Source organism: Syngnathus acus, chromosome 15, assembly GCF_901709675.1.
Source record: "Syngnathus acus chromosome 15, fSynAcu1.2, whole genome shotgun sequence".
Classification (NCBI taxonomy): Eukaryota; Metazoa; Chordata; class Actinopteri; order Syngnathiformes; family Syngnathidae; genus Syngnathus; species Syngnathus acus.
In genome coordinates this window covers 3,044,045-3,068,916 of record NC_051100.1, presented here as the reverse complement: position 1 = coordinate 3,068,916, position 24,872 = coordinate 3,044,045, and the positions used below count along the sequence as shown (strand labels likewise).

Here is a 24,872-nt window from a genome sequence, read left to right as displayed (position 1 = left end):
ATGGTATGAAGAGACACTCATCTAGCTCAACTCATGAAAACAACCTTCATGCACATTTGACACATATCCCCCAAACACACACAATGCACATTTTCATCTGGCAAAATGTGCTAATTTTGCTCACTTACAACAAGCTAACCACAACACCCAAGAACACTTCCGACTAGAACATCACGTCAGGGCCAAGTGTTCAAACACACTTGCAAATTCTCACGCTAGCTCATTCCTAATTGAACATCACAATCTCAACACGCTACACAGTCCGATGCATCGCCACGGCGACGTGACACAAACAGATGATGGCGATCCATTAAAGGGTGCAATGCCGTCCGTCGGCTTATGAATCATCCTCAACATCCTCTTGCTCTTTGACGCAAACCAAAAATTTGGAAAGCTAGAAGTTTATTCTTATTTTCATTCTATATTCTTGACTGATTTTTATTATATTTTATTGTAGATTTTACACACAATTGCTGTCGAGCAGAAACCTGGTATGTCAAAATAAGGTCAATTTGATTTTTTTCACAAATCAATACTTTTGGTGCGAACAAATCTATTAACTCTCTTGTACACTGTCTGGCAAGTATTGTGAAACGCTGCCTCTCAGGAGCCGTGCAGCATTACGTCAATTTCAGATTTAAAGTCAGATTTTTTTTTTTTAAAAAAGACAAGAATTAGTAAATAAATACCTTTGAGTAAGCTTGTTTTGCTAAAAATACTGTTCTACTCAAATTGTGTCGTAAATTAGCCTTTGTTGCTAATTAAATTAGCAACTAAACATGACGTGGCGAGGTATTGATGCTCAACAGTATTTAGTTCAAATATTTTATTTATTTATTTATTGTTACTTATTTGTTTGTTTATTTATTTATTTTAATACATTTATTTCTATTTCATTTATGTTATGCTTTGCACCATTTAATAATAACAATGGAGGCCAACGTCGTCATGATTCGATTCCTCTTTACAGATGAACTGCACACATCAGCCGGTTGACTGACAGCTAATTGAAAAATTGACACGAAATACTTGAAGTGTGTTGGTCGAGTCAACCTCGTGGCCTGGGCGCAGCTCAGCCGTAAACCGAGCGAGCGAGCGACACACACACACACGATGGAACTCACGCAAACATGCCCTGAGAGAGGTGAGTGGCGGCTGGCCACCGCCGCCCACCCCATCGGTTCGCAGCATACCGTTGGTGGAGCCCTGCCCTTGGGCAAGGCACCGTTGGCCTCGCCTCCCTTCCGCACAGACAGATATGAAATTCAACGAGGTTAGAGAGGGAGGAGCCAAGCGCAGAGGTAAAATTGGGAATGATCTCGGAAGCTCAATGTGTGCGTGTGCACTCACTGCTGCTCCTGCTGTGCGTGAGCGTGTCGTCCAGCGAGTTGGACCCGGAGCCGACCGAAGAGCTGTCCTGGCTGTCGGCGGCGGGGAAGGACAGGAAGCCGTCGCCGCACTCTGAGCGGGACGGCGTCAGGGTGAGGGAGCGCATCCTCTCACGGCTTTTGGGCTTGATGAGCTTTTTCATTTTAAGCGCGATCCAGTTGCCGCGCCTGGGAAGGTAAAACACGAGCAGATACTGAAGGGGCTTCTTAATTATTTCCATTACAAACCATTCGTTAATGATAAGATTTATCGCAATAATTAAATTAGGATGAAATCCCCTTTAGGCATGATTTTTAAAAACTTACTTAAAAAAATGAATTGCTGTTAAAAATAAAGTTCACTGAATTAAAATTAAACAAAAAACAATCATTACAATTAATTAAATAAATAAAAATCAATTAAAATACAAATATTATCCAAGTGAGTAAACTGAAATACATTAATTCCAATTAAATTAATTACATTTTTTTTTTTTTTACTTGGACGTCTGTGGCAGAATTTAAATTGTGGTGCAATACATTTATTATTTCAATATTATTTCCTTGCTCACCTGCGTGGAGGTGAAGGATCATAGAACTTGTACTGGTCCATAATCTTCTCCTCCAGCTTCTCCTTCTGCCTCCTCAGTTCATTCAACTTGTCACTAAAACATAAAACAACCAAACCTTTTTAATTTGGGAACATTCATCAGTGTTTTTCAATTCAAAGAAAAACTAAGATGAGCTCACATGTATTGTCTCTGCTCTACGTGGAACAGGTCTTTGCTCTCCATGGTCTGCTCTAGCAGAGTGCGGTTCTGCAGCATCAGAGTCTGGATCTGGTCCAGCAGGTGTCGATTCTCCTCCTCCAGGTTGCCCTTCAGCTGACTAAGCAGCTGAGAATAGAAGCAGCAAAACCTGATGATCATCTCAGGGACATCAGGCGAGCTCTTTAGACTTGGTCCTCACCTCGCACTGGTTGGTGAGTTTGGTGGAGGTGATGTCCAGCTGCTGGTACTGCTCCTTCAGCTTGGAGAACTCGGCCTCCAGCCTGGTCTGCTCCAACTTGGCGCCGTTTAGCTGACTCTTGATGTTCTTGTGGTCCAGCTGGAGGTTCTCATTGTCCTTCTGTAGTTGGCGGTAGGTCGTGTTCAGTCTGTTGGGGGGGGAAGCAAAAAAAAAAGTGAGTTCAACAACTCACGGAACAAACCCTCACCCTGACCCTGACCTGTCGTTTTCCCCTTTGAGCAGTTTGCACTGATCGGCAGTATCTCGGTGGTCCTGATTCTCTAAGGACATTTTGTCTTGTTGCTCCTTCAGATTCTTCTCCAGCTCCTCCAGATCTCCTTTCCTCTGCAGGAGCTGCTTGTACCTGAAAATAAAATCACTCTCATCCTCCAGTCCTCCTCGTAAATCAAATCCCGATTTCCTCACTTGTCCTCCAGGTCCCGATGCTGCTGCTCCAGACTTTTATGGGAGCTCTTCAGGCCGCCGTGTTTGCCGATGAGCGCCTCGTACTCGGTCGCCTGCCTCTCGTGGAGCGCCGCCAGTTTCTCGTGGTCGCGCAGGAGCAGCTCGTACGTGGACCGGAGCTCCTCCTTCTCCCGCAGCGCCCCCTCACGCTCGCCTTCCGCGCTGCTTTGCTGGCCCTGCAGCTGAGCGTTCTGCGCCATGAGGGCGGCGCTCTGCGAGCTCAGCGTGGAGTTCTCCACCTGGAGGGACAGGCAAGCATATTCCATGTCAGTCACACCCAGAGAATTAAAAAACAACAAACTGCGCGAGGCCACTTCCCATCAGTGTCAATCCCATGTCCCATAAGCTGGCTTTGAAAAACTGCCAAACAAGGAGTTCAGGTCTAATTCCGTAGAGGGGGGGGTAAACAGGCTGGCAGGGTTGGGACAGAGTCAAAGAGGGGCAGCTTCCGACCGACTAATATGGGGGAAATGCTTTTAAATCGGCCGGACGGCCCTTTTGGCTCGTAATCAAACGTGAAAGCTTCCCGAGCTGACATATTGCTTTTAAAAGCATTCAAATCACTTGGAGGGAAGCTCACCTGCCAGTTGGTGTTCAAACTTCAACTGGTTTTGTCCAAGGGACCACTGCTTTGGCGGAATATTATTTTATTTTGATAAACCAATACAGGCTATTTATTTGCATCTGTACGTCTATTTTGAGAATTTCAGCTACATTTGACATCATTTGGAAAGGTAAACGATTGACAAAATTAACGAGGAACTAAAGTCTAAATAATAAATCATGCATTTTTAAAAATGATACAATTATTTTTCATTTCCAATTTTGCGGACCACCTGCAATACCGCCACGGACCACTACCTGATCCGTTCACAATTGAATTTGCATAATACAGGACAGTCTATAATACACCTTTGAATGGCAGTTTTAAAATGAGAAAGGCGTTTTGTCTCCTCGATACAAACAGACAATGAGCCCCGAACAAATTTGAATTGGAACCAAAGCTGACTATTGTTTGTATCCATCACCTGCAGCTTGGCGTTTTGAGTCTGCAGCGTGGTGTTATTCTCCTGCAGAGAGGCGGTCTGTCTCTGCACGGCCACGATCTGAGCCTGCAGGTTGGAACTCTGCGTCTCCAGTTGCTTGAGCTGGCTCCTCAGCGCCGCCTTCTCTGCCTGCAGCGTGGCGTTCTAGGAGGAAGGTTGAAATAAATAAAAAAAACATTAACTCGAGAAGGCAGATGATGTGAAAGCAGAAATGTCTGACTCACATTCCTCTCCACCTCGATGAGCCTGTCCTTGACCTTGAGTAGCTCCCTGGTGGCCTCGTGGCTCTCCTTTTCCCATTTGCTGACAGCCTGCGTGTCCTCCACACCTCGAGGGGGCGAGCTCTGCACCATCCTCTCCTCCTCCTCCCTTTGACGCAGAGCCTCGTAGTTCTTTTTCACCTGTGAGCAAAACACACGAGTTGAACCAAAAAAAAAAAAAATTGTAGCCTTTTTTACACGAATCCTTACAGTTTTGAGTTCCTGGCGAAGCTGCTGGTTCAGGTTGGACGACTCCTGCAGCCTGGCCTCCAGGGCGGCGATCTTTTCCTCCTTGATCTCCAACGAGGACTTCAGCGTTGACTCCAGTTTGCTTTCGAGGAGCTTAAACCTAGAAAAAAGAGACTATTTACTTCCCAAGAAAAAAAAGAAAACCAAGAAGCTAAAAGCTTGTGGATACCTGTCGTCGGAGTCCTCGTCGAGCAGCAGTCTCTCCTTGTTCAGTCCGATCTTTTCCAGCTCGTGCGTCAGTTTCTCCAGGTCGTTGTTGATCTGCTGAGTGCGCAGCTTCTCGCTTACCAACTCCTAGTCACAAACACGGGGACCGTTTGTTGAGTTCTACACATGGGCCAGTGCTTCATCTTCTCCCCACAAACCTCTCTGAGTGTGATGAGGGTCCTCTTATCAATGGTGCCTTGTTTGACCAGTTCCTTGTTCTCCTTCTCCAGGTCTTTGACCCGTGTGCACGAGTCCCGGAAAAAGATCATCTCCTTGCCCATGGTGCGGTTCTCCTTCTCCAGGGAGGAAATCCGCTGGTTGCTGTCGTCCAGCTTGGAGTCGCGGATCTCGGCCTGCTGCCTCAGTCGCTTGTTCTCCTTCTCCAGGAGCTTCTTGTCCTTTTCCAGTTGGGAGCTCTCCTGCTCTAGTGTCTTGTTCTGGAACCATGATGGCCGGACAGGTTAAAAATCAACCTCCTGTTTTAATCTGATCTTCGCTTCTCCACTCACCTCTTGCTCCAGCTGCTCCAGGCGCTTGCTGGAGATCTTGAGCTCCTCCAGGTTGCGTTGGAGGGTTTGGTTCTCGGATTCCACCTCCTGCAGCTCAGCTTCCAGCTGCTGGATCTTTTTGCTGCTGTTCTCTAACGCCTTCTGCAAGCGCTGATTTTCTGTATCCAGGCCCTGGTAGCTCACCTAGGATGATGGATGTGCTCAGAGTAAAACATAAAAAAAAAAAACATTCAAATGTAAGGAACTGTTTGAGGTTAAATTCTCACCTCTAATCTCTCCGTCTTCTTGGAAGTGGCCTTGAGGAGCTCCAGGCTCCGCTTCAGCTGGCTCTTCTCGCTCTCCAGCTCCCTGTTCTCGGCCTCCAGCTGAACGGCCTTGGCCCCGGCCGAGCGGAAGCTCTCGGCCGAACGGCGCACCTCCAGGTTCTCCTGCTCCAGCTGCGAGTTCTCCTTCTCTAGCGCCTCCAGTTGGAAGGCCATGTTCTTCAGACCGTCCAGCTTCTTCTTGAGGCGTCGGCTCTCCGCCTCCAGGTCGGTGTTCTCCTTCTCCAATGCTGACACCTGAATTTATTATTTATATTATATATTGAATTATTCGTACGGCCAGCCAGTTTAGAAAAATTAGGGGGAAAAAAAAAAACATTGAATGTGCCCACCCTTGGTAGACTCCACAAAAACCAACCTTCTCGCAGGTAATTCCCAGACTGGCCACTTTCTTCTGCAGACTCTCATTGTCCCGCTCCAGCTTCTGCATCAGAATCTCTAACTCCTCCGCTCTCTCGCCTTTCTCTTTCAAGGCCTCCACTTCTTTCCCTGCAGACAAGCAGCCGCCGCCGTGTTGATCCCACCGAGGAAAAGAAAACAGACACACGAGAAAGCGCTGGCGGAGACGTTAGCTCACTCAGCTGTTTGCGCTCAAATTCCATCTTGTTGAGCTTGCCCGTGGTCTCGCAGATGGACTCGTGGAGGATGCGGTTCTCCTTCTCCACGTCTTTAACGCGAGCTTCGGCGCCGACCTGGCTGCGCTGGCGCAGGGACGACACCGTCTGGCTGAGGTGCTTGTTCTCCTGCTCCAGACCTTTAAGCTGCCGAGACAACACAGCTCAAGTTAGACCAAGATTCAGGTCCGGTTTCAAGCCTCATGCTGATCGCTATTGTGATCTGGTACCTGTCTCTCTGAGTTTTCCCGCAACGTTTCCAGTGTCTTTTCCAGTAAGGCCTTCTCCTTCATCAGGTCCGTGCTCAGAGATTCGGCGCAGCGGAGACATTCTTTCTCGTTCGCTAGTTCGCTTTCCAGATGCTCCAGCTGCAAACAAATTAGTCATTTCAAAATTGCATGAAGTCAATTGTAATTGCCAAAAAAGACATAATTTTAGATACTATGTAAATTCATTTACATGTGAATTTTTACATTACATTTTTTGAAGCAGTGCTGCCAAGACATCAGTGCTCGCTGGAATAAAACCGCCGCTTTTGTATAGGAAGAACAACAAGAATTCTAAAGGTGCCACTTAGCAGGCTCGCAAGAGGCGTAGCTCCGGCCAAGGGCTGTTTAGGATGTCATTGAGCGGGGTAAGAAAAGGCAAAGTCAGGCTGGTAGGATTTACAACTTGGCTTTCATGCTCCTTTTCTTCCCCTCTCCAAATACTTTTCTTTCTGGTACTTCTGTTGGTGTGGGAAAAAGTCGAAGACAAACCGTCGGGGGGTGGATGTAATAGCATCGGAAATGAGCTCAAACACTTTAAAAAGCATTGGCTCCAAAACAGAGCCCTGTTGTGCCCCTCCCCAAGGAATACAAATAATACTGCTCACTCTCTGCACGAGTTTCTGGTTCTCCTGACTGACTTTGCCCAGTTTGGCCACCGAGTCCGATCCAGCGCCTCCTCGGAGTTCCTCCACTGTCTTCAGAAGCGTCTGGTTGTCCTTCTCCAGCTTGAGCAGACGACTGGAGGTCAGCTCGTTAACTTCTTCGCCGAGGGACTTCTGAGGGACTGAGGCGGCAACGAGCCGATGATTAAATGCGGCTTTGTCAACAACGTGTAAATTAAAACACAGCTTTTTATGTAACGGTAATCAATTCGAAATTAATTTTCCATGCTAGGCTCCAGGTGTTAAACGCTTTGAAATGCTATTTCAGCAAACAAGTCAACCAGATCCCTAGCTAGTTAAACCTCTTAACAGCTTTAATAACTCCAAAGAACAGATTATCTTCCAGGAGCTGCTGAATATTAATTACAAGACTCCAGCCAATGGACGGAGGTCAGGATGTTTGTGGCGCCTGCTTCTTCTTCTTCTTACCCTCAGTCAGCTCTGGAGTTTTGGATAGTTGCTCCAGCTCCCAGCCCAGGTGTAGGGACTCATCCATGCTTTGTTTCTGGGCCATTTCCAGCACCAGGTTTTCCTCCAACAGCTCCTCCATTCGCTTGCGATCTAAATCTCGCTCCTGATGGAAACGGCTTGATTTCAGAGGAGCTAAAAAAAAAAAAAAACCACCATTTTCCTTCCAAATGTCTTACCATGTCCAGATCGTGGATTTTGGATTTCAACTGCAGATTCTCTTTCTCCAGGAGGTGCAGTTTGTCAGATCGGCTCCTGCTGGCATCCAGCTGCTCCTCCAGCATAGTTTTGGTTTCCAGCAGGACCTGATTGTCCTCCTTCAACTCCTACAACAGACAAAAAAAAAAAATTCGGAACAACTCTTTTTTTTTTCAGTGTTGCTTTCATCTACCGTACCTCCACTCTCGCCTTGTAGAACTCGATGTCGTGGAGTCTCTCCTTGTAGCGGCACACTTCGCTCTCCAGCTTGTCCACGCGGACGGCTTTCTCCCGGAGGGCGTCCAACTCGTCGCGGTACGCCCGGGCCGAGCGCGCGTCTGACAGAAGTTGGTAGCTCTTGACGCGTTGAAAGACAAATTACACACATTGATGGAAACGATTTTCATTCATCAGAAATACTGTTGACGTGACTCTTTAGGTGCTGCTGTTTTGGTGAGCAACAGAGCTCCAACAGGTACTGTACTTGCTTGTGTTTATTTGAGGGAGGCCTTCACTTTACTTAGCTGGCCAACAGTGTTCCTGCTCAATTAGCTGCCGCTCACTACCAAATGCTGCGCCAGGTTGCTGCTCCAAGCTACAGTGCTAATTATAGCCACCGCTAACGAGCTAGAGCCAATTAAGAGCCACAGCTATAAGACACACACACGAGTAGTAGGATGTGTACGATTATATAGTGTTGGACTCACCTCTTGCTGGATCCTCTTGAGCTCTACTTCCATGTTCTCCAGATCCTGCCGTGTGTCCAGAAGCTGCTCGCTCTTCTCTTCCCTGAAAAAACAGCAAAGATGAGTGTTTTTACTACAACTGTTTAATTAATTGAACAGTGGGGAATATACACCATGACAACCATTACAGCGTACCTAATAAAATTTTCCAAGACAAACAGTAGCGCATATGTTTATTCCCCAGTCATCCTGACCTGAATTTGACTCCGACAACTTCCAACAAGCTCCATCTGCCGAGCGTCGAACTCGACACAAAATGACAGTTACAACTCCAAGATAAACAACAAACGACATGCAAATGTGTCTGCGGCTTCATGATATCTCAATAAGGCAATGGCATGCTTCTTGGGGATCCCTTTATGTATTTCTGTTTTCATTTTAGCACTTATCCTCTCCTCTCCTAAATCACAAACACCTGTCAGATTGTGCCTTGCAGAATAGCTGCGGGCTCATGTTTTGCATAGAGCTGGTTGGGCCGCTAACGGTTTCATGTACTTTGCATCTAAGCAAACACTTTCATGCCCTGCTGCTATATTTGAAAACTCCTCATTGCTATTTATCTCTTCCATACTTCACTTGTTGTGTTTCATTGTGTTTGAAATGTACGACGTTGCCTAGTTTTGCATGTTAGTTTGCGACAATACCATAGCAACCAACAAACGACAACAACCAATGAGCCTGGCTTTTATTCCCCGTTCCTCTTCCAAGAAAAAAAGTGGCGCCTACAGTGATGGAGCGCCGCAACAAACAAGTCCAATTTCCATGGAGGAGACTTGTTGTCATCCATTTTAGCATTTAACGCTCCATGTTGGAACAAAGCAATCTCATTAAAAGTACTAAATATTCTACGCCAGCCCCTCTAATTAGAAAAGAACAAACTTGCTGTATGGTCAACACTGAAATGCTTCTTTGCTGAAATGAAGCAAACACTGTGAACAGAAGCTCTATAATTCATCGAAAGGCCATATATATAGTTTGAGTGGCTTCACTTATTTGGATGTCTGGGTAGCTATATACAGTGGTGGTCCCCACTGAGCTCTGCGCTATATATGAACATTGCAATTTTGTATTATTAATGTTCCTATACGCCTACGTGAATCAAGAAGTAGCTCATTTTTAGCTATTTTGCGGGCTGGTTATTTATTTAGTTGGCCATTTGAATGACCACGAATGCTATAGTCCTTCGAAATGGCATCATCAAATCTTTATGAACTAGGAAGTCGCAAAATCGAAAGTAAAAGCTAAATCATCAATCAAGATTTGTGTCACTAGGACAGCCCAGCTAGCTAGCTAACTCATTAGCTAGTTATTTATTACGTTGCGAACTATGGCAGGAATGGTATAAACCAACATGGAATCGGAATTTCACCACCCATTCTACATGAATAAAGTACCACCATAGTGGTACCTCGCTAGTTATTTGGGTTCACATTCAGAGTCACTGTTAGGAATGGTACAGTTCAACACAAATCTGCATCATCAATTCTACAGTCCATGAATCAGGAAGTAGCAAATCATTAACTAACAAGTTAGTCAATTCACAATCGGTCAGCCATTTGAGTCATTATGGTACAGTCGACAAATATCGGCGACAGAAGCAAAAGGGCCACTCACAATTCCTGGCGCAGACGTCTAATCTTGGCCTTGGCATCAGCCAGCTCCACGGAGAGGTGCTGCCGGCTTTCTGTCCTCCTCATGCTCGGGGAGCCGTTGGGTGACTGGACCGGACCGCCACCCAGCGGCGACAGCTGAATACAGTCCCTCTCTTGGGTCAGCTCCACAATAGTCTGGACCACAGTTGAGAAGAATTTCAGTTGGCACAAATGAATCGAAACAAACATTGGTTTTGTGTTCTAAACCGATATGACAAATCTGTTTACTAGAAACAAAGGGGCATTACTACAACAAAATGGCCGCCGCCACACAAACAATCTGTTGATCCCCAGGCTGTGACAGGAAATGGACTTTTAATTGAGAACTTCTGGATAGCACACTGCTAATCTGGAGGCAATTACACACACACACACACACGCAGTGTTTGTATCAGTCGTAGGCATGTGCCCCCCTATGGCTGGAAACTCAACCGATGCGCGAATGCTAAGAAAAACACGCTAATCGTTCATCCATGAGACAGTTAACAGCCTTTTCCTTCCTGAGGCCACTTGCTTGTGCTAAACCTTCCACAACATGGTAGCGAGCCGTTTGAGTCCCGATCCCGACAGAACCTCCTCATATCTCCTCACCTCCAGCTGGGCGTCTCTGTCGTCCACCACGTGTTTGAGATGAAAGGCCAGGTTCCGGGACAGGCTCGCCAGGTCCTCGGCGGGCACATCCCCGCTTTCCAGCCACTGCAGGTCCACTACGTTCTCCTGGTTGTGGGTCACCTTTAAAAAGCACACTCAGTGAGAAGATGGCGGGAAGACACTCGTGTGAGGGACGCTCACCTCTTGGATGTGGGATGCGATGGCCGCTTTGGTGTGGAAATCCAGAGTCTGGATGCGTTCGATGTAATCTTCCTTTTTCTCACACTGGGGACAGAAACAATTCTTGCTTGGCCATTATGAAATTATTTTTAATATAAAAAAAAAAAAATCAGTCATGAGGCGGCGCTGACCTGAACAGCACAGCCTAGAAGCAGCAGCAGTAGTTTCTTCATCTCCTCCAGACCTCGCTCTAAAGAACACCGAATTATTTTTAAATCCTTCCTTGAAGAAGATTGAGTGAACTTGCAAACATCTGTCAGCGAGCCGTACAGGCCTCGACTCATCTTCTGGATTTCAACCAGGTGAATGTGCGTGTGTCGCAGTGAGTAAGCGTAAGACACGATGGCCGCATTGCTGTTTTGGGTGTCGGGTCGTGACATCGTGATTTAGGGGGGCGTGCAACACTGGCAATCAGACGAAAAAGAAGATCGTTAACCTCTGACTTTACCCCTTTTGAACACGAGATAGAAGACGGGAACAAAAGAGACAACATAGCGCTCACTTTGTAAAGCCTGACCAAGCCGTGAAAAAGGTCACAAACTCATCAAGTCCGTAAATACATATAAAAAAATTCAAACCGCATTTTAAAAAAAGTTCAAGGGCGTATTGAACATGATTTGGTTTTTCAAGTGTACCTAATGTCCCATGAGTGTTAAGCAGATAATTGACGCTCACAGCGGGACTTTTGGAGGGCCTAGATGAGTTAATGTCTGACAAAGGTCAATTTTTTGCCGCTGCACGGCTTAGCGGGAACTTCTATTAGCGCTGTCGCTTCCAGACGGGGGAGCGGATTTAGCTCGGCAGCGAGGTTGGCGAGGATAAGCAGCCTGCGAGGACAAATAATGGATAGAGAGCAAGACAGCAAGGAGACGCTGCAGGAGGGAGAGATGAAAGGCAGCGAGACAAAGGAAGTGACAAACAGAGATGGGGAAAGGGACAGAGGAGAAGTTTGGGGGGGGGGGCATTCTCCATTTATCCATCATCCCTTCTTTTGAATCATCTCTCGCTTCCTCTCCCTGCTCGATCATCAAGGACACTGACTCACCCCGTCTTTCAAAGCGTAGATGACAAGTGGTGAGTCATCGCTATAATCGCCTCAACTGCGGGATCAATACACTCACTCGGGAATGCATGACTTGCATATTTGTGATAAAAAAAATAAAATAAAAAAATAAGACGCACGCAGACAGTCAGATGTTGCTTTGCCGGGAATCATTTAATGAGCCTCATTGTCGTAAAGGATCAGCTAGTAAAAGTACCCAGAAAGATAATAATTAAAAAAAGACTTATTGGCATTATTGTGCAGATTAGCCTTTTTTTTTTTTTTAAATCACATGTCCCCTTTATTATTCAACTGCATGCAAGTATCCAGACAGACTTTGGTTCAAGCTTCTGTCAGTTGTCGGTGAACAACAGTTGACTCGGCACAGGTGCGTTTGTCATTCAATGTCCTTTTTTTTTTTTATATTTAATGAGTCATTTAAAAAACAAACATGACAATGTTTCAATCCGCAGAGCTCTCCCTTCATACCATGGATCAGTTTGGGGGTCCGTACAAAACAAAAACAACATTGACGCTCCGCAAAAACATGAGCCAGATGACTTTTAGGACCACACAGAGGAGGCAGTGTGCATTGCCTGTTGACATTTACACGCGAGCAAGGCCATCAAAACGAGGTTTCGTCAGGAGCCTTCGGGTCGCACAGTAAGTTCCCACTGTTGGGGAGGAACCCCTCCCCCCAACCAACGAGAACATAATAAAAGCCACATGTTCCAACGACTTGCAGTGAGCAGTCGCCGGGCCAGATTTGTTGACTGACTGAAGGAAAAAAAAAAAAGAATATTTGCCTTGAATTTTCCAGTCTGCTTTGGTCCGCTAGCACCAAGCCACCACCCGTAACTGTCTGTTATTTTAAAATCTGTCTCAACAATGACATCACGCTAGTTCGAGTTCAGGCTACTTTTCTTTTTTTAAATCAGCCATTTAAATGCAAGCACCTATAAATAGAAGAGCCTGCAATCTATTTCCAATATTCAGGACAGCGGTTCTCGTTATTCCGACAATAAGCCAGTTATCCTTCGGCACAGGCGCCCGTTCATTTATTTACCCTTGGCGCGTTTAAATTAAAGCCGTGAGCGCGGAAAGGCCATGAAAGAGATGATGTGACGGCAAAGGCGGCGGTGAAAGTGAGATAAAGGTGGGCCGAGTGAGGAATTGGACGGGTTTGCGCAGATGGCATGTTTAGTCGCTGATGAGAAACATTGTAGGGAAACACAAAGACGATATATAAACACAGCCCAATAGAAGGTAGCAGATTTGGGCCACCGAGGTCAAACCGATCACTGTGGCGTCAGCGTGAAATTGAAACATTTTAAGACCGCAGAGCTTTGAGACGTATCCAATGTCGGCGCCGGGTTCAGTGGGTCAAAGCTACGAATTTTTTTTATTTTGCGCAGTCTGGAATCTTTTGTCAACATATATGCTGCACGGAAGGGGAAGTCTAATTACTGGAGGAGGAGGGGGGGGGGGGTGACGACATCTCATTGTCGCAGAGAAAAACTCATTTGAAACATCAAAGCGGCAGAAAAATGAAAGCCGCTTTATCGTTGCATTGTAGTGATGCGATGAAAGTGAAGCCGCGGAAAAATTGCTCGTGACCGCCGAGTGAACTCGGAGTCTCGAAAATTCGAAGTCCCACCCCAACCATCGCGGCTTGATCCAAAATGAAGCGGAAGGCTTACCGGTGAGAGGGTTCCGGCCCAGGACCAACACATTGGGTAGGGGCATCATCACCAGCTGCTGGAGTGTCTCCTGTTATGGACAAAAAAAATCAAGTCAATCAAGTCAACTCAAAGGAGAACCATTAGGTGACACACACAATTACTACATTGTCCGCTTTACCGCCACATCCTTCCAAAGCAAACACATGTGGGTCAGAACCTTTCTTTTGTCCATTCAAGTCATTTGAAGGCGGGTTAAAGCCAGGTCAAAATAATTCAAACAGGAAGTGGGTGGACAAGGAGTAGGGGGTCGGGGGGGGTAGTATTTCCTGCCAGATTGACACACAAACAAACATGGCGGACATCCGCAAAAAATAAGGATGCACTTTACTGATGTTCTGTAATTTTTCAGGTGGTCAGCTAATTTGAATATTTCATGTCACGAGTTGAACTTGTTCCAAGATTGCGATTTAGTATGATGAATGATCCTGAAATGCAGTGGCGCCATTTTCCAACACATTCTATCAACAAATACACATTGGACGTTGTGTCTAAACCGTTTCCTGGGTTTAGGATTTGACACTGGGACAGAAATAAACGAAAAAAATAACAAAAACAGTTGATTGCATAAGAGAAGTGGAACTCTGTGCTCCACTTACATTCAAGCGACAGATGGATGATGACAATCTGGCATGAGAACAGAGGACATGCACTCTTTTTAGCATCTTGGCAATATTTACATTGTTGTATGGCAAGAATTGAAATTCATGACCAGTGTGGAAAAAAGTTCAGTTCAACCTTTGGTGTCATGAGAGTGCAACGTAGTGATTCTTTTCATCCGATGCTTTCTCTTCAAGATGTCACAAGACTTAACGTCACAGAATTAGGTCAGACTGAATCCTCAACACATCCACTTATTGATTGACGATTATTGACAAAATGTCCACTACATCTGCCGATGCGGCACCTTTCCCCAACTCATCCTACAACGTGAAGGAAAGGCATGACGGAATAAAACGCTTTGAGGATTAGCAGCGAGCTAATACGACAGCTAAAACACAGCTGCCTAATATTGCTCTCAGATTATCCCGGCGGTGCGGCTTTAGCGGCTCTCATGCATAAAACATGGACACTGCGGGAGGAAGAACGAGCGAGAGAGATGCAAGGTTGTCACGGCGATGCGCTGCTAATATCAAGGTGTGCACACCTTCCGTCCTCATCCCCTTACTGTCTTATATCCTGTTGACTCGTCAAATAGAAAACTGCGGTTAATTATGTCACATGATGTCACTTCATGTCAATGGGTTAAGCACTACAGTAATGCAAAAATGGCAAAGACAAACAGAGGCGAGAAGGAAGAGGGGGAGGATGAAGTCTTGATTCCATCACTGCCCACTCAAAGCGCGACCCCCTCCTCTTCACCCCCCCTTCCAACATTTCCTCCCCCCTCCATGCCGACTATATTTTCGCGTTATTGATTCCGGCAGGGAATCGCAGTCGCTTGGCTGTAGCTCATCTTCCGTCCCGCGGAGACGTTTAGACACATTGATGGAGAGGCGTGTTGGGTCAAGGGGGACGTATCACAACACAATAGCCAAGACTGGCTCGCTTGAGTTACGGTTGGCGTGATGGATAATCATAAATAACGTCGCCAGCTAATCAAACGTATTGACAGGCGTCGTCTTGTTTGAGAGCCTTTTCAGGTTGATGCAGGGATTGTTAGGAGACAAAGTTTTGGAGCGTCATATCCAGAACCCTTGAAAAAAAAAAATACAAAACAGTTTTTTTTTTTGGTGGTGTTAAATGTGAGTCAGTGGACAGGTTCTCCACTGTTTCCGTCTCACAGTGAGCCCTGTCTGCTTTACTAGCCCCCCTCACCTCCCACCTTTCCGCCCACTTCCGCTAACGGCGTATAGCTTTAACAGGGGGGCCAATTGTGACGCTTCTCGTGTGTGCGCCTGTACCCTTAAAAGCATGAATCACACCCATTCTGCAGCCCCGCCGAGCTGCGTTGCCATAGAAACGGGGGTGAGAAGACTCCAGTAGTACAAGCTCTGCATGCCCTAATACGTACAGTGCAGTACAGTACATGTGCAAACACACTTAAGCACACACACACACATCTCTCTGGGGTACTTCTCTCTGCAAACTCCACCAACAAAAGGGAAGAAAGGCACTTCCTCTTTTTGTCCAAACACACACTTCCACGGAAAAGCCACTTGACACCTGATCTAACAATCGCGGCACAAAAAGCAGTGTCGCAATTGGACGCACAACAAAGAACCGAGATTGGCACGAAACATATAAAATGTACTTTTTAATTGCTTGCAGGCTAATGGTTGTGAACGTCCCCTTATCATGATTACCGTTAAGGCCGCGCCGCTTGCCGCATCATCAACGACAAGAGTGGTGAGGAGCATGTGAGCGTGCATGACAACACGCATTTGCCCCACGGCAAGCGAGCACATGCCCTAATAAACCGATTTACTCGTGAGGAGCGAGCCAGCGTGGGGGAATTCCGGGCTTGATTGGGATATGTGTAAACGTTGTGACCGAGTCCATATAAAAATAACTACAAGCAGCAATAAGAAGGCTTCAATTTAGTCACAAGCAAGCGTGCAGTGCATCGCTACAGTCGCGAATGTGAGGGAGTCTTGTTTTCTCTTTTTTTTTTTTTTGCTTTCAAACATGAACAGAGCATCTTTGTGAGCCACGGCAGAATTTGTTATTGCATGCGTCAGCTAGCGCTTAAGTCACTTTGCACACCCGAGGGAAATTAGCAGGATGGATGTTGTGATTCAGAGAGAAGCAACAGCTACGGAATGATACTGTTCATCATGTACCTGGAACTTGCAGTTCCTCATACTTTGTTTCGGGAATTAAAAGGTTCCCGTAGCTTATCGTTCAAGCGGACAGAGGTCATGCAAATCAGGTCGCCGTGACAAATACACACAACCGAGATCCAAACCAACAACTAGTGACACAGCGAGATGGAACGTCGCTACGACTGATGGGAAGAAATAAGAGGAAGGGATTCATGTGAGAAGCCACCAAAAAAGCAGGCAAGAATGTAGCTCAGATGGCCGGAGCCGCATAATCGCACGCCCCCGGAGAAAGTCAAAACCGAGGCCGCTAAATTAAAATGTGGCCCAGTTTAAACTTGGCCCACTAAAAAGAAATGAAGCCTTTGCTCGACAGCTCAAACATGACGATGTAAGATTATAGTCAGGCGGAAACACGCTTTCTATATGACCACATCTGGTCGAATATGATCTGTTCACCATACTCAAAGCGTGAAGGAGCCCCCGTCTAGACGTTGAAGGCCTCCTACGCAATCTGCCGAAATAGAACCTGAAAAGTTTGAACCCACACGGTATAATGCGTAAGCTAACGTTAGCCCGCGCGTTAACGTTGTGTTTTATGGGACGAAGGGGCAGAGTAGAGGCATGCAGGAAATGGGGGAAGGGTAGCAAGGTCTACAAGTGTCCGCCTTGGGTGCTTCCACAGCGGTTAATAAATTAGATTTTCTCCCCGACACCAGAGTTTAATTCAATAAAGCCTTGAAGAGAAGTCATTTTGCCCACGTGTGCATTACTGGACGTTTGCTTTAACGACGGGGCGCTCGCCATCAAAAACCAACATGTAAATTGAAAAACAAGATCAAGAAGTGGGGAAGGCAGTCGAGCGTACCAAGTCGGCCGCAGACACGAGCGGGCTCAGCTGCAAACCTGTTAAGACCATTAGCTTGGACAGCAGAAGGGGTCCGTCCGCAGCCATGCGGCTCGGGAAATGGGAAAAACCGGTAAGGGACCAAAATCACCACAGGAAAGCGCAACCTGGCTTAGTCATCCGCAAAAGCGGAGACTGCAAAACTAGGTAGGAAGCTACAGTTCATTCTGAATGGAATCTGCATGTTCACGGGTCAATTTGACCCACAGCATGCCTTGTCAGCAAAAAAAAAAAGCTAGCAAGCAGAGCTTTGCATTTTGCATGAAGGCAATTTGACATGCAGGCAGCGCAGTATAAAAGCAGCAATTAAATCCCTAAAGTGCCGTTTTGGGGCGGGGCAGGGCTTGGACCTGTCGGTGGTCCCTGAGAAGCTGAGCTTGCAGACGCACATAAGTGGCGGCATGGTTAAAAGCCGTCCGTCCGTCCGCGAGATGAGCAGAGAGGATTAAACCAAGCGGCTCATCGTTTGCTTGCATTGTCTCTCGTCCAGCGGCATGCACTCAATGAGATTAACCAAGCAGAGGTGTTAAAAGAAACAATCTTTTAGCCTCACTTGAGCTCCTCTCGAGCGAAGAAAAAACAATGATCAATAGCTTTTCCATTCACCACCAGATAGACTAAAAGGTCTGACTTTAACTCGCAGTTAATCTTGACCTTCAGCAGAGGCTGATCCAACCAGTGACTTGTTTTCTTGGGGAGCTAAAACACAAAGAATATCATTTCTACCTGATAGTAGGCTTTGATCTGCCTGATGAGAATGGAAAGGTTCTGGATGCGCAGCGTGGGGTCATTGTTCACCTTCTTGTTGGTCCTCTGCACTGTGGCCTTGGGATTTCTGGTGGGAAGATATATCAAATGATGTCATTCAATAACAGTCCTCATTAGCGTTCATATTCCATGTTGAAATCAGGAGATATATTCGGAATTTTCTTACACACTTCAACCATCTTATGTTGCGGGTCAAAATGACCCGTGTAGACATTTTGATCTCGAAGGCTTTCAAAGGTGGTGCCTGTCCTGGTGAGTGACGTGGGTGTCAGCCAATGAGACTGTACCGTTGGCTAGCTGTTAAGTGGCTAACCCATTAGCCCGTCTGCATCTCGAGTGACTCAGCATGAGTTTTCGGCAGCTCTTTTTACACGCTTGTTGAAAACAATCCATGGTGTCTATTACCTTCTAAGTACTTCCTCCTGTCCTGTCTGTGTACATCATGTAGCTAGCTTAGACGCGACTTGATTTAAACGCACGTCGCCCAAGGTAGCGTGCGTGACGAGCGACGTTATCGCCGGCGTCAACGCGCTTCAGTTACCCTTGAGAACATTCCGCACATTCACGCAAGGATCCACATTTCTTGACATTTGCATATCTGCCCGATTTAACTCGAGAACAAAGGCCTCCACCATGATCAAAGCGCTTCTCAAAACTTCACTTTTTTTTTTATTATTATCACTGTTTTGTTCTAAAAGCGGCCTTCTGTTATGTTGTGCAATGCACATGACGGAAAGCACAGATGCGACACGCATGCATGCATACATTCACAGGAGGTTGTCTCCTCCCCCCCCACACTTGACCCTCATATTTAGGTCACCCCGTATAGACTGAAGTCGATTTTCACCAACAATTGTCAGTCGAAGCTTTTTACATTTAGTAAATGAGGTCTTGCACTTAGCAATTATCATCAAGCTGCTAACAAATTTGAATTCCAACTCAAAACACACCATGTTGTCTCAACTTGGCCGATGCGTTAATTAGTCTTTTGATCCGGCCCCCGCCCTCCCCCATGCCCAACGCTATTAATGCTAATCAGAGACACGGGGCTCTTTTTAATGGGTTGAATTAGCAGTCACATGACCTGCCTCACACACAAACACGTGGGCCCCTTAGGAGTACATAGTAGGGGGTCTATTTAACCCCTTAATTAAAAAGTAGAGGCTGTAATCCTGTCAGAGCGAGGATCTTGGGCGGGGGAGCAAAGAAATGGTGGTGGCCCTTCCACATTCCATGACACTTAAGGGTCATGTGAAAAGCAAAAAAGTCGCCGGCCTGAATCCAAAATTTGGCTAAATACAAAAAACATCTGTTATATGGCAAACGTGAAGGAAGTATTTAGTTTTGCTCGCTTGTCTGGAATTGTTATGAGGTTTGATGGAACGTAATGTCCAAGATGCTTTCAGAGAGACACCTGGAATTTGTTTCAAATAAAAAAAAAAAGAATGTTTGGGTTTCTTCGCGAGGGACATGGCAGCCCAGGATAAGAAAATGCCATCCAAGTGCTGATACTGCACGAATGGAACCCCCTGGGGAACACCAGGTGACAAAATAAGGATTAAATTCTTGAGGAGGTGGGTGGAAAAAATCCAAGATATTCACCCCCTTGCTGTTCCTGCTGATACATCAAACTTAAGGCTTTGGGCAGACAAATAGATTAAGGAGGGACGGAAAGACAGACAGGCACACAGACAGTCGATAATCCTAACCATCGCTTATGTGCGGATGGCCGCCGAGCCCGAATTCAGCAGCCATTGGGGCTTTCGCCGTTCTCCGATTGGCTGCGTGCTTTGCAGAGTCGTGTTAACCTATATATGACAGCCTGCATTAACATCAGCATGGGCGGCCACGCACAAAAAGGGAAAGGAAAGGCTTCGTTTGGCCACGTGTCTGTCCAAACATAGCCGGAGCACATAGACACACAACTAGCATGGGAGCTAAACCGCTAACAGGAATCATGGGGATGAGCATTTGCTTATTAGCATTAATGCTAAGGCTAACGAAAACCTGTCTATTCTTAAATCAGAGAATGTTGGAAAAGCCCAAAAATGTTTGACATTCTTTAAATGTTTAATATGTACTTCAAATTTTTTTAGAAAGCAAATACACATGAAGTACTTTGGTGTATTTGGAGAGCAAGTTGCTCTTCTATGGTGACAGTAGCGCCACATGAACAGACCTTGTGACCTCGCTATGTTAAGAATTTCCTTGACTTTTTTTCGTTTAATAGACTCCCCCCCTCCGCTTTGTCTTTGTTTCATTTCCACATCCATGGGCAACCCATTCTTTACATTCCAAAGTTGGATGCAAATTCCATCAACAATTACCCCCATCTTCCCGACAGAGCTAATAGCGTCTCCTGGACATTATTTCTTCATCAGAAAAGAAACCAAGGCCCTAATTGAGTCTGGTTTGCACTTCATTTCCGAACCTAATGCGTTTTAAATGCAGCTCCTGGCAGAGTGGCTAACGCTACATGGGAGGCTCTCATCTCTAGCGTGGAACAGATGGAGGAAGTGTCGAGTCTGCATTAATGCAGCACATCAGCTACGGCATTTTACATTGTGTGTTAGCATCAAGCTAGCAGAGTCTTTTTGTTTAGTTTGACAGTAAACCTCAATTGGCTTAATCAGCGTGTGAAGTTTTACCATTTCTTTGAGGTTTAGCATGGCCTTGGTTGTGGCACTTTTTAAGGTTCACATAAACACATCATTGCTTAACGCCAGACACAAAGACGACTGCCAGGAATGTCGGATTTAAGGCAGAGCCTGCACTTCTTTACAGATTTCCAAGAGCTGTGTGGTTTTGCCAGTGAGGAGGAGTGTGGCGGGGTGGGGGGGGGGGGGGGGGGGGGGGGGGGGGGTGGGGGGGTCAACTTCCAACATCTCAGCAGCAGCAGCACTTCTGCATCCCTGCAGCTGGAATTTCAACTATGTCAGCCGGAGCTCGCCAAACAGAAGCTCAAAAGAAAACAAGAGTAGAAAGACAGCAGGGAAGGGCAGAGGAGATGAGGCGCGAAGGAAGGATGAGGGAGAGAACGAATAAGTGCTAAGAGGAAGTAAAAATAAGCCGAGTGTGAAGCAAGTCGCAGATAACACACACACGCTAGGAATGAAAACGGCACTGTTCGCGTATGCCGTTAGCTTTAGCACAACGTAGCCTCTGTTGATTTTGGAGTCAAGCCTCAGTTATGTTAGCGACTATCAAAGAGCTACATTGTGTGTATCGCGACACATCTGGAAGAATCGTTTTTCCAGATTTATTTATTTATAATTGGGTCAATCTGGAATGCAGCACCGCAGGAATGTCGTAAAAGTGCCCCAAATAAAAGCAACTCCGATGAGGATTGGGGTCTCAACAAGATTCTTTTCATTCTGTCATATGTCAACATTTTTAATTGGCTCCGCCTCACGGCGTGGCCGAGCTAATTGGTTTGACAGGAGTGAGGAGGTCATCTAATTGGCTGGGTAATGACAGTCATGAGAGGACAGAGGTGGGGGGAGGGAGGGAGGGAGGGAGGGGGTTGCCAGGGTTACCATCTGGGCGTCGGGAGCAAACCGTTAGATAATCCCGACGTCCCGCCGCTGTCTTCTGGACGGCACCGATTCTCTTTGTTTTTGGTTGACCGTAAACTTCCGATGAGCGTAGCAATAAATAATGACTACAATATTATTATATTTTTAGCTATCACACCAGCAAAACAAAGATCTCTTGTAACGCATTCCAATTTAGACAATTTTAACAAGCTGGTGTTGTCACGCTAATAAAGCGAGAGAGCAGACAAAGACCCGCCATATAAACGCTACAATCGGACCGTCACAGTGGGCCTTGTGTGTTTGTGCGTGTGCATAGCTTGCCAGGATGACCACCGACAGCTGCCCGACTGCAAAAACAAATGTCCACATGCACGCGTGCGCACAGATACACACACAGTGTGTGTGTCCCATGCTGAGATAGAATCATTGGGGAAAAAAAAAATATACACACACAAACACACAAAGCTGTGACTGGCCATTTCCTGTCAGGCGGCATCCAGCTGCCAAGCTCGGAACACTCATGCCCAGTACGCTTCCCACCCCAAACATCTTAATGTGACGTTCAAACCAGCCAATTTGCAAAGCGGCAGTCGGCAGAGGAAGCAAATGGATGAAGAAGCCGAGCAGAGGCAGGAAACCAGTAATCAAAGCTGTGAGTAAGATTTTCACATCCTGCTGCGTTCATATTACATCGCACAGGCAAAAAAAAATTATTTGAGTGGAATTCTGAGTGACTGTCACAGTGGAATTTTTCCAAAATGGCTACTTTTCATTTTTTTACACTTTTGTAGTAATGTCGCAAACAGTGGACCACAATCTTCTCATCTGTGAGGCAGACATGATCATATCAAGTCCACCATACTACCAAACATGAACATGGAATAAATGAACCCATGTGACCCGTCTGTGGCCCACATACGAGGTCCCATTGTGCACAGCCTACATTCGCTCCCAGCAGACAGCTTCTGGAAGCTTTCTTCAAGAATTGGTTGATGTGTGCCTCGAGGGCGAGGTAAGGCTGGAAGGGCGACTGCGCATTATATGCCTTGCTGGACACTCCATTAGGTACACCACTGATGAATACAAGGTCGCTTCAAGTGAGTTTCAGCAATTGAGTCATTTTAAAATCGTTTATCCCATCGGATAAAAAAAGAAATTTGCTTTTTCTTTTTTCTTTTTAGGTAGCACTGTTTTGGACCTTCATTAAATGTTTTCATAACTCTTATCAATAAGAAAGACTGTTCATAGCTAGTTGAATGCTTCATGTTTACAAACATGATCATGCACCACCTTCAACACACTAACAGAGCTGGCGCACCCCCTTTTACCCTCCCCCAAAAGCCCAAACAGAGTCTCAGTTCATAGGCAAAATAAATTGTGACACTTTTTAATCACATGCACCCTCCCTGGAGGCGCCGTTTTTTGACCCTGACTCTTGGAGATGTCGCATTGCATTCGGGGGTACTCACATCTCCAGCATGACCTCATTGAGGTAAACTCCATCCACCAAATGGACATATTCTGACAGTTTGCTGCCATCTGGCACTGTGGGCTTCCCCACCGTCTTCACCTGAGAGAGGGGAGGAGGAAGAGGAGGGGGGGTAATCACCACACCTCAAATAATCAATTTGAGTACATTCATGTTTGGTGACTTACCCAGCAGACCAGCGGTGACAGCATGAAGTGCTCCAGCAGGGGGCTAAAAACCTCACTTTCCATATTTTTACCAGCTCGTTGATTGCAGAATGAAAATGAGGAGGGAGGGATGTGTATGAAGTGTAGTTGCTTTAGACTCCACTCATGTGGTTGACTGGTTTAAAAAGAGGCGCATTTCGGCGGCTTGGAGCGGAAGTTGGATAGGATGGGGGGGGGTAGAGAAAAATAAAGGTTATTCCACAAATGTCTCGACACGAACCAGCTGTTCTCCCGAAGCCATTTCCAAACCAGCAGCTTTCAAGAAAAGCGGGTAGATCCTGGGATGCAAGATTAAATACAACCTTTTAAAATAGATATGCAATTTAAAAAAAAAAAAAGGTGCATATAATCCAGCCTTTTTTTAGATTCCAAACAGCAGTCCTTCGGTCCTCAAAAAAGTACGTGGCTCTCCATTCATTCCCTGGTCAATAATGAGACTGAAGAGCAGCAGCTGAGGTCGAAGCACCGCCCCTTCTCTCTCTCTCCATCCCTCTCTTGCTTCCTTGCGCGTAACCTCCGAGAGAAAAAATAGGGCGTGGAACATAGGTTGTCAGTTTGTGCGCGTGCGTGTGTTGGGGGGGTATTTTTTAAAATAATAATACAAATAATAAGTATTTCTTAATTCTTAATTATTTCTATTCAAGGAAAAAAGAAACTAAAAAATACAGCACGTATATTTTTAAAATAATAATACAAATAAGAATTTAATTCTTAATTATTTCTATTCAAGTTGGTCATTTTCAACGAGAATTGCATGGCCGATCATAATAAATCGGTTATTCATCTAATTTTTGAAGTTATTGATTGCCGGCCAGTACGGTATTTGTGAGTGCGTTCGGACGTACTTGCGATTACGTTTGAACGTATTTAAATACGTCATCGGCTTGTGCAGGTGTATCAAACATTCTGTCCTATGAGGGGAAAATGAGGTTTCCAAACGCCAAACAAATGTTAGCGTCAGATGGAAATGGCAAAATTATACACTGCATCTTACGTGTGAGGTGAATAAAAGTCTCATTTGTTGTCATTGACAAATTAGGATGCACACACTACGGCGTTTGTGATGGCTCAGCATCATTCCAGATCGATGCACAGGGTTTAGGAGACACATAATCAACAAGGGATTGATTACTTTGAAACACAACTGCTGACCTGAGATCTGGGGTGCAGCCCTCTGGATGTCCTTAGGCTCTTGTACTCTACAGAGTTAAATTCTGTTATCAAACTAAAGTATGGCTCTTGTTAGGTGTACCTAATGAAATGACTCCAAATGAATGGATCCATCGCATGCTGGTGAGGTGACTGACGTTTGTCCACCAACAAGAACACTTGTTTAGGCAACATGACGACATAAAGGCATTGCATCATCAACACAATGTACATATGTAATTAAGATTTCCATTGTGTATGGTATGGCATGACGTGATTGAATGAAGAGGCCTTTACCTGGACATTAACGGTCTCCCACTCTGCTGGTGCTGCAATGGGAAATCAATGTTTTGACAAATAAATCTCCTTCCTTATTGATCTAGACTCATGTGGACTAATG

At 45.8% G+C, this 24,872-nt stretch overlaps 1 protein-coding gene across 8 annotated transcripts in view; it reads right to left on the bottom strand.

The window, feature by feature from the left end:
* The window catches only part of ccdc88ab (coiled-coil domain containing 88Ab), a 30,655-nt gene extending 6,872 nt beyond the window's left edge, over positions 1 to 23,783 (bottom strand). For 4 of the 8 annotated variants that reach the window (XR_005100504.1, XM_037272558.1, XM_037272562.1 and 1 more), the window contains exons 1-30: positions 23,285 to 23,783; positions 23,098 to 23,198; positions 18,051 to 18,159; positions 13,617 to 13,686; positions 11,006 to 11,064; positions 10,836 to 10,919; positions 10,635 to 10,775; positions 10,006 to 10,178; positions 8,353 to 8,434; positions 7,844 to 8,002; positions 7,627 to 7,773; positions 7,409 to 7,553; positions 6,923 to 7,101; positions 6,279 to 6,416; positions 6,012 to 6,195; positions 5,793 to 5,923; positions 5,378 to 5,671; positions 5,112 to 5,294; positions 4,761 to 5,039; positions 4,565 to 4,689; positions 4,357 to 4,495; positions 4,111 to 4,287; positions 3,869 to 4,030; positions 2,802 to 3,079; positions 2,596 to 2,739; positions 2,337 to 2,523; positions 2,118 to 2,263; positions 1,940 to 2,032; positions 1,351 to 1,556; positions 1,194 to 1,241 (exon numbers count right to left, since the gene is read on the bottom strand). Coding sequence is in view for 7 of the 8 variants with exons in the window: in XM_037272558.1 (XP_037128453.1) it covers positions 1,194 to 1,241; positions 1,351 to 1,556; positions 1,940 to 2,032; positions 2,118 to 2,263; positions 2,337 to 2,523; positions 2,596 to 2,739; positions 2,802 to 3,079; positions 3,869 to 4,030; positions 4,111 to 4,287; positions 4,357 to 4,495; positions 4,565 to 4,689; positions 4,761 to 5,039; positions 5,112 to 5,294; positions 5,378 to 5,671; positions 5,793 to 5,923; positions 6,012 to 6,195; positions 6,279 to 6,416; positions 6,923 to 7,101; positions 7,409 to 7,553; positions 7,627 to 7,773; positions 7,844 to 8,002; positions 8,353 to 8,434; positions 10,006 to 10,178; positions 10,635 to 10,775; positions 10,836 to 10,919; positions 11,006 to 11,064; positions 13,617 to 13,686; positions 18,051 to 18,159; positions 23,098 to 23,198; positions 23,285 to 23,347 (4,426 nt within the window). In the remaining variant the exon portion in view is untranslated. The remainder of the gene's footprint in view (positions 1 to 1,193; positions 1,242 to 1,350; positions 1,557 to 1,939; positions 2,033 to 2,117; positions 2,264 to 2,336; positions 2,524 to 2,595; positions 2,740 to 2,801; positions 3,080 to 3,868; positions 4,031 to 4,110; positions 4,288 to 4,356; positions 4,496 to 4,564; positions 4,690 to 4,760; positions 5,040 to 5,111; positions 5,295 to 5,377; positions 5,672 to 5,792; positions 5,924 to 6,011; positions 6,196 to 6,278; positions 6,417 to 6,922; positions 7,102 to 7,408; positions 7,554 to 7,626; positions 7,774 to 7,843; positions 8,003 to 8,352; positions 8,435 to 10,005; positions 10,179 to 10,634; positions 10,776 to 10,835; positions 10,920 to 11,005; positions 11,065 to 13,616; positions 13,687 to 18,050; positions 18,160 to 23,097; positions 23,199 to 23,284) is intronic. The other 4 variants (XM_037272564.1, XM_037272565.1, XM_037272559.1 and 1 more) reach the window with 2 other exon arrangements.
* Between the last annotated feature and the right edge of the window lie 1,089 nt (positions 23,784 to 24,872).